The sequence below is a fragment of the Artemia sp. Qi Xiang Cuo genome, chromosome 3, assembly GCF_049724085.1.
Source record: "Artemia sp. Qi Xiang Cuo chromosome 3, ASM4972408v1, whole genome shotgun sequence".
NCBI lineage: Eukaryota > Metazoa > Arthropoda > Branchiopoda > Anostraca > Artemiidae > Artemia > Artemia sp. Qi Xiang Cuo.
In genome coordinates, this window is record NC_142796.1 from 23,218,576 (window position 1) to 23,234,680 (window position 16,105).

General features: G+C 36.8%; 1 protein-coding gene across 1 annotated transcript in view; it reads right to left on the bottom strand.

Annotated features, from left to right (window-relative positions):
• Window positions 1-16,105, bottom strand: part of LOC148953884 (transcription factor YY2-like) — a 41,812-nt gene that overhangs the window by 22,795 nt on the left and 2,912 nt on the right. The window contains exons 2-4 of the mRNA XM_089085678.1: window positions 10,721-10,868; window positions 8,702-8,759; window positions 915-1,073 (exon numbers count right to left, since the gene is read on the bottom strand). Of these exons, the coding sequence (XP_088941804.1) occupies window positions 915-1,073; window positions 8,702-8,759; window positions 10,721-10,868 (365 nt within the window). The remainder of the gene's footprint in view (window positions 1-914; window positions 1,074-8,701; window positions 8,760-10,720; window positions 10,869-16,105) is intronic.

The window sequence follows — 16,105 nt, forward strand, 5'->3', positions numbered from 1 at the left end:
CTCCTTCAGGCAATGAGAGCGAGCTGTATGTCTACGTATGTCTTGTCACATTGACAAAAGGTCGCTAAAACGGAGATGGCTCCTCAGAAGGAGGTGAGAGAACGTACTTGGCAGAAGATAGCAATTGAACCCATGGGCTACGTATGGCCCACCAAAGGATATTAAGCGGCCCGCAAACAAATATCCCTTACAAGTTGTGACTTTAAGTCAATCTTATTTTTCCAGTTGGATTATATTGCTTGCTATATTTCTGGTAATTTTTCCTATCATTTCCTTTGGTCATAATCAGTCATTTTTTTTTTTACATTTATCAATATAATTGACAATAATTATGCATTCAGAAATGTTATTACTAGGAAACTGCTTTATTTTGAATCTTAAAATATATTTTGATTTTGTAATGCAATATGTATGTTAAACAAATAAAACATTTTATATAACGTCAGTAATTCATGTCCTGTTGTAAATTGTAACTAAAGCAGTGAATTAGAAATAAACGAAAACAGAAAAGAGTTTTTGTACGTTCCGGTAAGATATATTAAAAGAAAAAAATCGAGGAAAAAAATATCTTGTGTACGATATTTAGGAAACCACTTGCAAAAAATAAAACAAAAAAGAAGATTATAAGAACATAAAAAGGCTAAGTAAACTCTTGTAATCGTGCAATATGATCTTTTTTCTTGTATTAGTTTTTACTGTGGCACAAATATTTTTATTATGGCCTTTAAAACTTTCATTGTTGTGAAAGATTATAAAATTATAGTGATAACACTAAAATAAGTTACGATTTTTGACACAAGATGCAATTTTTGGTAGCACAACCATTATAGACAACGAAGTTCATTCTTTACTACGTTCTTGTCAAGGAAAGTTGCTGGACTAGGGTGAAGGGAGTTAGCGAAAATGAGGTTTACCTGAAAGGGTTTTTCTCCAGTATGCACAAGCTGGTGCCTCTTTAATTTTGAGCTTTCAACAAAAGCCTTTCCACACTCCGCACAGACGTGGACCCGCGGGCCATGGGTGTGTAAGTGCTTTCTCATGGCTGATGTATCACGAAACATCTTTGTACACCCCTAAAAATTATAAGTCTCGTTCATTCAGTTCTCTTGCTAGGGAAGTAGGAACAATAACAGTAAAAAGAAAATAAAAACAATAAACATAAAAGTAACAGGAAACAGAAGGAGTAAACAGTAACAGAAGATACAACTTTCGCGAAAAAATAAACGCACAAAGAACACAATTTATTTCTTCCAAGCGTTTTTCATTTTGTTTAATATTATAGGGTTAGCCTACTGCATTTATTTAGAGCCGACATTTGTTTTTTCTAACAAACAAACTATGGGATTCGATTCTGTCTTTCCGAATAATTCTCATCAATCGATGATTAACATTCATTAAAAAAGACTATTATCAACTGATTCAATCTTTTGTGGTTAGGAAAGACGAAATAAGTAATAATAAAACCTTGTCCAGCTGGCCTTTTATCGCTTATTACTTTCATGCTTGCATAAACGAACAACATAAAAATGACTTTTGCTTTTTACCAATGGCAGCAGCGGAACAGTCAATATATCATAGGATCCAATTATGTGGTCACTTACCTCAAGCTCTATTGGACCCACAATACAAAAGTGCATAGCCACAGCCGCTTCTCTGGGGAGTCGGGCTCTAAGAGGGACAAAGGGAGGCGGGAGGAAGTTCTTGTAGATGGAGAAGATAATAGCCAAATTTCAGGCGCAGTTACTCACGACGGACAAAAAGGGGGTCAAGTTCAGATGCTTTTTAGATTTCTTGGGGAAGAGTCATCAACGTAGCGCTAGAGGGATTTCATTATATTCCTTTTCTGTATATGCATGTATTCTTAAATATTTGAATGCAAAAAAAAAAAAAAAAAAAAGATCTAACCAGCCTCGTATATTAGACTAATCTATAAAGAGCTGTAATCATGGTTATTAACACATGAACAGTATTTAATTGTTATCATTATAAAAACAAGAAAAAAATCATATAGATCATGCATTCTTTAAAGTTCAGATACCTCTAATCCGAATAAGGTACTAGGTTACCAGCATCTTCTAATTTTCAGAACAACACGCACTTGAATTGTTTGAATTTTTTTTCAGAGTTAAAAAAGGCTTTTTCGGAAGTACAATAGATTTTTTCTTGAATTTTCTACGAAAGTTTTGAGCAATCATAACTCAGAATCCTTGCCCATGTGCTCGGGGGATTGTATCCACCTTAAAGACATTGTTATATGATTTTTGGACTATTGGTAACAAAATGGCTATTTTACAATTCCCATTGAATGCGTTTTGGGAAAACAGGATGTCAGGGAGTTGGGCTAGTTGCTCCATCATGTTTGACTCTTAGAATGGAACTAGAACTATACATTTCAAATCAAATGAGCCTCTTCTAAAGTTCACACGACCACCCCTTCAATGAAAACCTTATCATGTCCCTGCGGCATAACTTACAACCCTCAGACTCTGGGGGATTCTGTCGACCCCAAAGACCTTATTTTATGATCTTTGGACTATTTTTGAACAAATGGCCATCTCAAAATTTTTATCGGATGTATTTGTGTACAACATGACGCAGGGGAGGGGGGAGGGTTGTGGCTGCCCCCAATCACTTTGACTCTTAAAAAGGGAACTAGGGCATCTGATTTTCAATCCAATGAGCCTCCTCTGGAGTTTATACAACCACCCTTTCCACAAAAACCTTATATGCCCTCGGGGCGTAACTTACAATCCTTACGCTGAGGACTGTGTGGGGAGGGGGGGGGTTGTCATCCTTAAAGACGTAATTTCCAGACCTTTCAACTACGCTGAACAGAATGGCTATATTAAAATTTTGATCATATTTGTTTTGAGAATTGATGGGCGTGGGGGGAGGGGGCTTGTTGCCCTCCAATCACTTTCGACTATTAGAAAAGGCCCTTTGAATTTCCAATCGAATGAGCCTTTTTTGAAGTTTCTACGACGACAATTCTATCAGATGCATTTCGGGAAAATATGAGGTGTGGGGGGGGATATCTGCCCTCCAATCACTTTGAACCTTAAAAAGGTTACTAGAGCTTCTGATTACCAATCCAATGAGCCCCTTCAAAAATTTATACGACCACCCTTTCTATAAAAACCTTATATGTCCCCATGGTATAACTTACAACCCTTGCCCTGAGGGCTGTGGGGGGAGGGGGGGGGGTCGTCATCCTCAAAGACATAGTTACCGGACCTTTTAACTACGCTGAACACAATGGCTATCTCAAAATTTTGATTAGATGCGTTTGGGGAAATGGTGAGCGTGGGAGGCGGGTTAGATTCCCTCTAACCACTTTTTACTATTAAAAAGGACACTGACTCTTTCAATTTCCAATCGAATGAGTCCTTTTCTAAGTTTCTACGACAACTCCTTCGATATGAAGTGCCCTGGTCTAAAAAAACATTGCGCCCACATCGTTCTTTACTTAGGCAGCGCTGTTGCGCTGCCAATGATACGTAACCACCCATTTTAAAAAAAGAAGATAAATAAAGAAACAACAAATCGAGGTTATAAAAAACAAGTAAAAAGTTGTCAGATTTGTAAAAAGGCACACATAAATAATTATTTATAAACTCAAAATAGTTTGAACTAACTACTAAAATTTTTGCTTGAGAAAAATTCCGCTTACTCTGTTCAATACCGGCCATTTTAGAGATTTGAACCATTTACCTACAATTCAGCCTCTAGATTTTACAATTCTTGATTTACTGCTTTACTAAGATTACTAACAGTCATTTTTTTAGTTGCTTTTCAATTGGCGTTCATCCTAAGAGAATCTCAGCTTCTTTGTTAATTGTGTATATCAAGAGTTATAACAAGAGTTATATCAAGAGTAAGAATTTGAGAGAAACTTTCCAGGAACAGTTGAATACTAAGCTTGAGAGCTTAAAATTTGATAATGTGGAAGATGGTTGGAATAATGTTAGAAAAATAATTTGTGAAGTTGCTGAAGGTGTATTAGGGAAGAAAGCTAGAAATGCAGCTAAGAATATTAGTGAGAAAGCTTTATGTTTAATAGAAAGGAGAAAGGACTTGTACAAGAATTATATATTAGCTTGAGAGTTTAAAATTTGATAATGTGGAAGATGGTTGGAATAATTTTAGAAAAATAATTTGTGAAGTTGCTGAAGGTGTATTAGGGAAGAAAGCTATAACTGCAGCTAAGAATATTAGTGAAAAAGCTTTATGTTTAATAGAAAGGAGAAAGGACTAGTACAAGAATTATCTGAGTGATAGATCGTATGAAAACAAAAGAAATGTAAAGAAAGTGAAGAAAGCATTAAAATATGAACTAAAGAGGTGTGAAATGGAGGCCATGGATAAAATTGCCGAGGATCTGGAAGATGCAGCTAGACGGCATAATAGTGAAATATTGTACTGGCACGTTAACAAATTGAGAGGGAGTAGTCAATCCGGACTTGTCCCAGTTAAAGATAGAAATAGGGTCGCAATTAGCGATAAGGAAAACACTAAAGCGAGATGGGCCGAACATTTTGAGAACTTGCTTAACCGAGATAGAGTTGCAGGAAAAAATATAGAGGAAAATGAAAAAGTTTGTGATACCTTGGATGTGCAGGAAGATTTGTTTTGTAACGAGGAATTAGCGACAGTACTAAAAGGATTGAAAAATAATAAGGCTCCAGATGCTGATAGGGTGGTAAATGAGTTTCTTAAATATGGTTGCTCTGAGGTTAAAAACAAGTTATTGAAGATTATGAAAATGAGATTTGAAAAAAGAGAAGCACCTATCAATTTTAAGAGAACCTTAATTACACCGCTTTATAAGAACGAGGAAAAAAGTGGATGTGGTAATTATCGTGTGATTAGTCTGGTCTCTGTATGTAGCAAATTACTTAGTAATTTGATACTTTTTAGACTGAGAGATGCCGTAGACAAAGTTTTAAAAGAAGAGCAGTGCGGTTTTAGAAAAGGTAGAGGATGTGTTGACCAAATTTTCACTCTTAGGCTAATAATTGAGAAATGCCTGAGTTTTCAAACACCTTTGGTCCTCAAGTTTTATAGATTATGAGCAAGCGTTCAATTCTGTTGATAGAAGAGCTTTAGTAAAGGTTTTATCCTTTTATGGTATACCAGAGAAATACATTAAAGTGATTAGTGCTATGTGCGAGTATAACACTGCTGCGGGTAAGGTAGGAAATGAGGTTAGTAGCTGGTTTCGTATTAAATCGGGAGTTAAGCAGGGTTGTGTTCTATCCCCATTTATATGGATCATTTTCATGGACTTTGTCTTAAGGATCGCAAGAAAGGCAATGGGAGAACACGGAATCGAATGGGGAGGAAAAAGTCTCCTGGACTTGGATTATGCCGATGATTTAAGCATCCTAGATGGAAGTGTGAGCAAAATAAATGAAGTTTTAGAGGTTTTGCGAGTTCAGGGTACTAGAATTGGTTTGAAAATTAATGTTAGGAAGACTAAGTCACTAAGGCTAGGAATAAGTGAAGATGAAAAGGTGAAGTTGGGTAATGAAAAGATTGATCAGGTGGGAAGCTTCACTTAACTTGGTAGTATTATTAGTAAATATGGTGGGATCAGGGAAGATGTTATATAACGGATAGCGAAGGCTTATGGTGTTTTTTCATAGTTAAAAAAAGTATGGAAGAATAGGAAGATAAGTCAACAAACCATGATAAGAATCTTAGAAGCTACAGTGATGACAATGATCAAATATGGCTCTGAATCATGGATGTTCCGAAAAGCGGATTAAAATTTGCTAGATGTTTTCCAGAGAAATTGCTTAAGGATTGTTCTGGGTACCCGGTTGACTGACCGTATTTCAAACAAAAGGCTATACGGAAAATGTGGTTCAATACCGCTCTCTAGGGCTATAATGAAAGAAAGGTTGAGGTGGGTAGGGCACGTTGTGCGGATGAAGGATGACAGATTACCGAAGATTGTTCTTTTCGACCAACCATCTAGGGCTAAACGGAAAGCAGGTCGTCCCTGTCTGGGGTGGGAGGACGTCATAAGGAAAGATTTAAAGGAAATGGGAACCAACCTCGTGGGAGGGTGTAAAAAGGGAGGCTTTGAATAGATTGGGGTGGAGGAGGAGCGTGCGTAGCTGTGTTGGCCTCATGCGGCTTGGTTCTGCAGTGAGTTGTTAGTAATAGTAGTAGTATATCAAGAGCAGTATCACTCAAGAGCAGTATATCAAGAGCAGTGTCACTCCTTGGGGATACGGAGACATTTTTGAATTTCCTGACTGGATAAGTTTTATTTTGAGACACATAGGCATAGACATTACTTTCTTTTTCTTTGGGACAAGAGCAAGGAATTTTATAGAGGTCCGAAACTACTGAAAAGTATGTTTTTTTACACCATTTGAAAGAGACTTATCCATTTAAGAAACGTTTATAACTATTTCAGTTTTAGGTATTAAGGGTTTGCCCCAAAATTCTCCTCCAGTACATTAAGAAGGGTTAGCCTCCTCCTATACTAACAAACGAACGACACTACTCCAATCACTAACAAACAAATAAATAAAATGATATTTATCCCAAGAGAGAACGTTATTACTCAGCAACTGTTTTGGCTCTCACCAGTTCTCCGTCTTCTTGGGAAGGACCAATTAAATTTTTTGGCGAGAATTTAAAAAAATGTCTTGTTGCTGAAGGGTCGACAATTCACTTATATTGATTTGAGGTTTATGCCCCCCCCCCTGTGGAACTTTTGGCATGATATTTTTCCACTCCCCTTGGACTTTAATATAACAACAAAAGACGAAAATTTTACTATCACTCCATAGCTGAGATTCAGTTCTATCCATCTCCGGGATTATATTTTCAAATTGAGTGTACAGGGTTTCTTTTAGACTAAAAATACGTCAAAAATTGGTTGAAGATCGTTGTAAAAAGAACGATTTTCCTACTTTTAACTTGCAACCATATAAATACTGTGTCCTTTTAGTGCAAGTTAAGACTGAAGACTTGTCGCAAAATCGCTTGTTTTAGAGGGAATATGTACCTTAAGACCAAAGTTTTTCTTCGGTATTCATCAATATAATTCACCTTTCCATACAAGTTGGAGATTGTGTGGTTTTTCGGAAGCTACTTTCCGGGCCGTGTTCAAGATTTTTGCTTGGGGGGGGGGGGGAGGTACAAAAAAAAAATTTATATTTATTTTGGTTACATTTTTAAGAGCCAGACAAATAATTCAAGGGGGCTCAAACCCACTACCCCCCCCCACTGGATACGGCCTTGCCTACCCCACTACTTGAAACAAGATCCTGAGTACATGCTAGAATTCCTTGTTATATAGTTTTTAGTCCTTTGTTGGAAATGTCAAATGACTGCCGGGTGGTCATTTAGTCAAGCAGCGAGGACACATCATCTCAGAACATTCATCTGTCAAATGGGACTATTAGTAGAGATAAAGATCGGCACGTTCGATTTTTGTGTATTGTTGTTGATGAAGACGGTCTTTCAAACGTCACATTGATACGATTAAAACGAAGATATGCAGGACTCTCGGTCTTTTTCACAGCTTGATCCAGTCTTATGTTTCATACTATCCAACACTATGGATGTTAACTTTTTCTTCTCTTTTAAAAGCGCTTTCTAATGTTTACAATGAAGCTAAAAACATCCCTCAGGAAACTAATCTCAGGAGTTATTCCTTTACTTAATCTTGGATGATTATATCTTCTTTCGTGAGCACGTTTTACTTTTTCTTAGCTTCATGGTGACTTCTCCCAGCCACTTAATGTCCGGTCGTCTTTTCTTCTGATTGAATTAAAAATCAGCTCCGTAATAAAAATCATAATCAAATTCCTTGTATTAAATCCGTAAGATCAGACTTCAGTCCAGTAACAGCGAGCCACATTGCACGGAAGCTCGAAGTTCCAGCTTTTTTAGCTTGTCCAAAAATAAAAATAAATTTTTTAAATTCTTAAATGTTTGTTTTCCTCATTTTTTTTCGTTTAGGAATGATAAGGGTCTCTTTAATCTTCTTTTTCATCTATTCAATATTTTTTTTATTCTCTGAATTATTGATTAAATGACCCGTAGGCCTTCCCCAGGGGCGAATCTTCCGCATTTTTATTGGGGGAGGGCAAGAGGGGTTCATATTTGGATAGTCAAGGGACATGGGCTGTATAATATTTTTGCCTTGCCACCAATTGACGCCCCAGGCCTTCCCCCTCCTTTACACACCAAAGAAGTCTTTGTGGGATTAGCATCGCGTATTCATTATATGTTGATTTTATTATGAGTAAATCTTATCTTATTTTAACAAATTTTGGAACAGCGGAAAAAAGGTTACTTTTTCATAAAAGGACACTTTTACATTTTTTTTTTCAAATTAAAATCTCATTCATTTTTATTTTGTTTTTATATCACGAAAAGCTGTGCTGGTGCTTTTTAATGGTCATTTCCTTATGACCAAGAATTTGTTTTGTTTCGATGGCGTGCTTGTCTTCTTAGCTTTATGTGAAAGTGCAACTCCGTCCAAAAATTTTTGCTTGAACAAACACTTTTTTACATTCCGGTCACAAAAAGGTTTGGTAGCCTTTTCAATACTGCGTACAATAAAGGTTAGCATAACAGTGAAATTTTCTTTTTAAAAAGTGTTGAGCGATTCGTAAATTAAAAAGCTTACAATTTTACAAAAGTACAAATTGTTAAACTGGCAAACTTGGCTTACCTTATGAGGGCAGGCTATTGTTCGTAAAACCTCTTCAGATTTTACTGGCTTTTTGATCCTAGAAAAAAAAATTACAAATTAGAAATCACGAAAGAAGAAGTAACTAAAATCTACTTTCTGAATACAACTCAAAGTTGAAATGTCTCAGGAATGGTGCTTGGACAACTGCAAGGAAAGCGGGAGAGCGGAATATAACTTCTCTTGGAAAAACAACTTTTCATAACTTTAACTTCTTCCATAATAAAGACTCTTTTTAATTTGTCCCCCCTTCCCAGAAATATTTTTGAGGGCTCGCATGTTACAGGATAATTTAATAATTTAAATGACATATGGTGTACTTTGGGAAGGAGATGGAGGTACATTTAATTGTAAAAGAATTTTATTTCTCACGTGAAACCGAGTGTATCTTATATATTGTCAATCTTTCCACCAGCCCCGTGGAAAATGTTTCAAAAGGTGTCTAGCATCAATTTCCATCCTCAGCGAACATTTGACAGCTTTAAAGTACGAACTGGTTTAAACTTTGCTGGTATGACATTCGAACAAGTTTGAGAACGATCCACTAGACCTTGCTTTGGTAGTATATTTACCCTTTTACATATTATGATATGTTGCAAAACTTTGGATTAGAAAACGGTTGGATTACATAACTTTGGATTACAAAACCGTTGGATTACAAAACTTTAGTTTACATACAATAATACTTTTTATAGCACTAATATGAACTAGTCTACCCGTATAGTTGCTAGATATTTTAGATTATTTTCTATATGCCTCACCAAGCCATTCGAGGACAACCTGTTTTATTTGCCCAAGCTGGAATGCGAGAACAAAGGATTTTTGGCAACCTACCATCCTCCATCTGTAAAAGTTAGTCTACCTATTTTAACATTTCTTTCACATCACAGCTCAAGACTAATTCTACTACGTACTCAACAATGGTTATTCCCAAAAATCCAATACATACTGATCAGATTGGCTTTTATACATAAAAATTAATAAAATAATTAAATTAATATACTTAAATCTATTCGATTGTCCCCATTACTACTTCAATTTAAAATAAGAAAAAAGGGCCCTCTCCATCACTGAAAAAACTAATAAAACACCCAAATAGTTTCCCTCGTCTTGTTATCCATACCAGTTCCCTCAACCCCCTCCCTGTTTCTGGTCTGGTTCTATCTCTTTTTAATCTTTCTTTTACTACCTATTTATTATTATTATTATAATAATTTCGTTTTTATTAATTATTACGTATATGAAGGGGGTCCCTCCCCTCCTCAACACCTCACTCTTTGCGCTAAAGTTTGAATTTTCTCCTAATTCTTTAAGAATGACAGCTGAAACACAAGGGTCGTTCAATTAGAACCATAAAAAGCTTTTTTAAAAGTACTAAAAAACTTAAGCGTAAGGAGGGAGGTATTGAGGAGGGGACAACCCCCTTCATATACGTAATAATTTCTGTTAGTTTTAAGTTTTAATGTTGCTCCCTACTTTCAGTTGAAAATACTTGTTTTTTCACGGGGCGACAGCCCCCTGATATTTAAGATATTCCTGAAATACTAAACATGAACAGGGATCAAATTATCGTTTATTTTTTCAAAAGTAAGTAAAGAGCGACGTTAAAGCTAAAATAAGCATCAATTATCTTATAAACAGGGCTGCTAACATTTTGAAACTTTAAGGTAAAGAGTGTGGTACTTAAAAGCGTGAAGAGCGAGGCGTTTATGTACATATGGACTTCAAAAATCCTGTTGGCGGTCCTGGACGGAAGTGTCTGTATCGTCGCAAAATTGTCAAATGATACATCCATTCTTTCATATTATTCCCCCCTCCCCATCTTCCTAAAAAATATTTCAAGTCAGTAATACGTGTCTGTGTTCAATACTATGCGATTTGTCATATTGACGGATGAGAGTTATTCATAGCCTTTTTGGGAGATATATTTTTTCCTCGGTCCCTCCTCCTGTAAGCAGCAAATATGAAACATAGAAACGTCGCAATGAAAATATGTCTTACCGACCGAGCTCAGACAACTGTTTCGGGTCAGTTAAGTTAATAGCCACATTAGAAGATGTAGTGGTTTTTCCAGACATGTATTCATTATAATCAGCATCTAATTCTGGATTGCTGCTGATTTCTTCAGCAGGCAGTAAGTCTGAATGCTCTGAAAAAAAGAAAGAAAAAAGATTAATGATCAAATATAAAATTCTTACAAGACATCACAAACAAAAATAGAAAATTAATTAAATTTAGAAATAAAATTGGAGCAGTGTTACAGCAAAAGTGCAATATTTTCTTTCAATGTCGATACATATGGGAGAGCAAATAGAACATGTTGAATCACTGCATTAAGTATGCAAATAGAAACGAGAGGGGTTGTAGTATGTAAAAATAACCTATTTTACCCATAGTTTTTTATATTTTATTATAATTCGGCTTAAATTTTCGTTCGATTACGGTTAATAAGTCAGTTAGAACCTTCTTATATATATATATATATACCTTTCGTTTAATACTATTCTTTTTAATATTGTTAATTAGGCTGAAAGCTCATGTGTGTATATACACTTTACTTTTGAAGGGCCGATCAGGTCACACGATTTGTACAGCAAAACATCACAGCACACGGAATACATCTAGTAAGACAAGTATAAATACAAGACAACTTTCCGGAAGACAGGTAAAAAAAGTATAAGCATTGAGCAAAATCTTTTACAAGGACCATACCAACTCTAAATCCGAATGTCCCCCCCCCCTAAATAAGTATAGTAAGACAAGTATAAATACAAGACAACTTTCCGGAAGACAGGTAAAAAAAGTATAAGCATTGAGCAAAATCTTTTACAAGGACCATACCAACTCTAAATCCGAATGCCCCCCCCCCTAAAAAAGTATAGTGAGAAATATTTACTTGACTTCAGGTACCCTAGATTATAACGCAGGCGTGTATAGTCTAGACCGACAGCAGTCTGTCAGAGTGGTTCCAAGTCGAGTCCGGTGTTCGTCTATTAGGATGTTTACTATCTCCCACAGTGTTAACAATTCTTATAGACTTTGTGATTCGAGTCTGCCACTTGGGAAAAGGCATTCAACTAACCCATGAGATTATTAAAATATCTTGGTAGTAAAGAGAAGTTACGCCGTTCGGTTTTTTTTAGAGCTGAAGATTACTGATTGGCTGGGAGTTACCGACATAAGCAATTAGATTCACAATATGTCGTACCACGTTCAATGAGAAAATAACAATCAGAGTCTTTTAGAACTGGAACTCGGGCAACATTTTTTCTCTACAATTTCCTTAAAGGGGCCTCATATTTTCGGTTAGAGTTCAAAAGAGGAGGTCAAAAAGGTGGAGTCAAGACAGGTGCGAAGATCGAATGAAATTTCCTTAACCAAGAATTCCTCTATTGAAAAAATTAGAGAGAGAGGGAGAGAAAGAGGGAGAAAGAGAGGGAGAGAGAGAGAGAGAGAGAGAGAGAGAGAGAGGGAGCGAGAGAGAGAGGGAGGGAGAGATAGAGAAAGAGAGGGAGGGAGAGAGAGAGAGAGAGAGATCACGCGAGGGGGGGGGCAGAATAGAGGAATATATTATAGTGAGAAATAGAAAGAGAGAGAGGGGGGAGAGACGGATGTTTGATAGTATTTAAATAATTTTAATTATTTCGGAAATTCAGGGACACTATTTGGGGATATACCATGGTCCTAACTTTGAATTAAAAATGAAAAAGAAGGCCAGTAGAGCGAGCTTTAATATTTTTTTTTTTCATCATCTTGCCTCTTTTGACACCATAGGGATAGGGCAATCTATACTGTCCGTTGTTTGAAATAATCACTCCAATTAGGTTTAAAACGAAGTTGTTGTGTAATTTATTTTATCTAAAATATATTATTTATTTAATTAGACATTTATTTTATTTAAAACCATCATGGATGACAGTGACAGTCCACCGAAAATTCCTTCTGCCAAATTACTATTTGATATTATTTGATGAACTAAGGGCCAAATATAAGGCAAAATCCCTTACTTCATGGTACATATAAAAATTTCGGACTCCCCTCAACGTGTTTTTGAACTTACGTGTCTACTACGGACTTTTGATTATCTGTCCCCTGTTTATGTGCTCTTCACTACAGTCATTAGTTTTTCAAACACTGAATATTCACTAATATTTAAAAGTAGCTATTTCTCAGCCATTCACAGCATCAAATATTGGCCAATAAACCTTGTAGAATTTCCAATGAATTTGTCAAGAGAAAGTGTGTGTCTAGACTCTCGTCTTAATTTGCGTTTCACCTTGTAGATCCAGTGCACCATCAGAGAGGGTGCCATAATACGAAAAACAAGACAAAAAAATAACTTGGCTATAACAATTGATTTGCATTCAAAATAAGAATTAAAACCTTAAGTAGAGTCTTAGGATTGAAGTAGTCACTTGCTACGAAACTGTTGATATAAAAATTTTCAAGCATGTAATTAAGGACATTTTTGCAGCTCAGACTACTGAAATCAAAATTCAAATGCCTTAAGAATTTTATGCTGGTTGAGAATAACAGGTAAAGGTGCAGAGGTCCTGTCCAATAAAATCAACATACAAAGAAAGAAACATTATTTTTTCCTGCTTCTACTGGACAGCACCTCTGCATCTTCTTTATGGTCCACAGACGAGAAGGGTTTATCGTCAAAATGGTCAAGATGCTAGTGTTAGAGACTGATTTAAGGCCCTTTATCACGCCGCCTATGAACCAAATTTGTCGAGTCAACGCTCCAGGTCCCTCCGCTTTAACTTTAGACAAACAAGCTAATTTTGAAGGAATTCTTTCGTACGAAGAGTAAAGGGCTCATGAAGACGATGAAGAGAAGGCAAAATCTCTGGTGCTGTCAGCGGATCAGCTACCGAAACTAGTCGTGCTAATATGGATAGTGCGTTTTCTTACAAGAGCAGCAACTCTAAAGCTCCTCGTGATCACGCATTGAAGGAAAGGAAGCTGCTTGACCAGGCGATATATCAAGGCATTGATGATGCAGAACGGTATGAGAATGATGATGTGATTTGGCGTCAATTAGCTTTATGTCTGAGTTTTGGCAGCCCGTGCGATGAGACCAAAAGATCTCGTCCTGGTTGATATAATCAATCCAGTCATTGACTTCTGAAAAGGGCATTCGAATCAGCTACCATGAGATACAATTTTGGCAAGGAAAGTTCTGTCGCTGTCAGCAACAAATAAGGCAGCAAAAAGAGTTTTCCATGGCGCAAGACTAATAGTTCTAGGTAAGCGTCCAATGCTGGCTCCACAACGGTGTAAATTAACTTATTTTTACACACGACGACTACAAACCAGTCAAAGCTTGTAAGGAAATTGTTCTATTTAAGTGTGTTGAAATTTTAATCCTGGCTAAATAAAACAGCAATAACAGTAAATAAGAAAAGAGCCACTATGAAAGGTCTCAAAAGTTAAAGGAGAGAGGTTTTAGGTCAAATTGTAAAATATGACAACTAGTTTTCATTACGATACCATTGAAGGAAAACAAAAGTAAAGCGTACATAAATATGGTTTTTCTTAATATTGGAATGAAGGAAAGAGACCTGAGGACCCTGTCATATAGGTAAAGAGTAGTCGAAGAAGTGGAATGCAGGTTAGAAGAACAGGAAATCTAGACAAGGAATAAAATACAGTTAGCGAATTCAGGTATCGAAGATACAGTCATTGAGATACGGTGCACGGAAATATATTTTAACTCCCTTTTTTGTCAGATCGATCAATTCCATTCTCAGACACTTTAGGATCTCAATGTCGATCATTTGGAGTAAAAAAATGATTGGGAGATCTAGTCTCTCTCCAACAAAAAAAAACCTGAACTTCCTCTTTATCTCCCCTATACAACCTCAAAGTTTCAACACGGCCCGTAAGCCATTCCCAAAATATTGCATATATGGTGTGCTGATTGTCTGGATCCACGTAGTGTATTTTGGTTTCGCTCCACCCCTTTTCCGCCAAATCTTCGTTCAAATTCCACTTATCTCGCCCTACCTTAAATACTTCCCCCAGATGTGTAAACACGATAACCCAAACCGTTCGCGAGATATTACAGATACGTATTTTGGACCAATTTTCAATAGGCCTAAATGGTGTTTTTTCTTCTTTCTTTTTTTAACTCGCTACTTCACTATGCATTGATCATAAGTCTCCTCAAAGCTTATAGTGCAAAAGAGCTTCAGTGGATCACGGATTGTCTGGCCAAACTCTCCTCTTCCTCACAAAAAATTGAAGCCTCCTTGTCCTACAATTTCTCAGGCGTACCTGACATTTTTAACTTTATCCCCCAAGACATTACAGATACTATTTTGATGAACTTTGCACATATAGAGTCTTTCTATTTAACTATCGATTTTTCCCCCGACTTTTCAATTTATACCAAGTTAAACTTGAGGTCAAGGAACACCCCCCCCCCTACACACGCATACACTTCATGTATGGACTCGATACAACAGGCCATCCCCAGCATATTGTAGATATTTTGAAAACTCAGGTAAATATAACGTCTTTTGATTTGCTTAGGTACGTTTGTCATTTCCGGAGTATACCCTTGCAAGACTTATGGAATCTTGGCCAAGCGAACGACCGCTAAGAACTCTTAGCTGATTGCAGAACAAAGACCCAGGACGGCCACCTTTTATCCTAAAAACTATCTGGGAACCAAGGGTAACTTATATAATTGAAAATCTCTGCCCTGGAGCTGTGCGGGCAATGTTAACCCCCTGAGGCATACTAACTAGACTTTTTGACACTTCTGAAAAAAAAATGACAATATCAAAATTTCAAACCGACACCACGGCTGTTGTGGGGTTCGTAGCATTCGTAGTCACAATATATTTCAAGCCCATCAGGAAAAGTTTCTATCCCATATTTTGTGGAGTAGGGGGACTGTGTCCCAGAATAATTTTTGTGTACAATAGGCTCTTCTTGACCCAAGTACTTACGGGAGTAAGTTTCTAACCAATCCAGGACAAACATTTATTCGGCGTATTTCTGGGCCACTTACCTCGCCCCCCTCCCAAAACAAAATTGTTGATCCTTTTGACCCAAAGAAGAATCAATGAAATTTTGTGGGAGCCAACTGTACACCCAACATCAAACAATTGGCGATTTGCATTATTCATGATCCTTGTCCCAGGGGCTATGGACGTTTCGTCATCCCCAGGTGCGTATTTATCAGATCTTCCGAGTATTTTTGACAAAATGCCTCCTTTATTTGATCAGAACTCTTAGAAGGTCCCAGGGACTGGGTAGCAAAAAATGACACGGGTGGTGGGCTGGCTCTCTTCTAGTTACTTTTGACTCATTAGAGGGGCACTAGAACTCTGAATTTTTAATCCAATAATTCCCTTCGGAAGTCGATAAGCA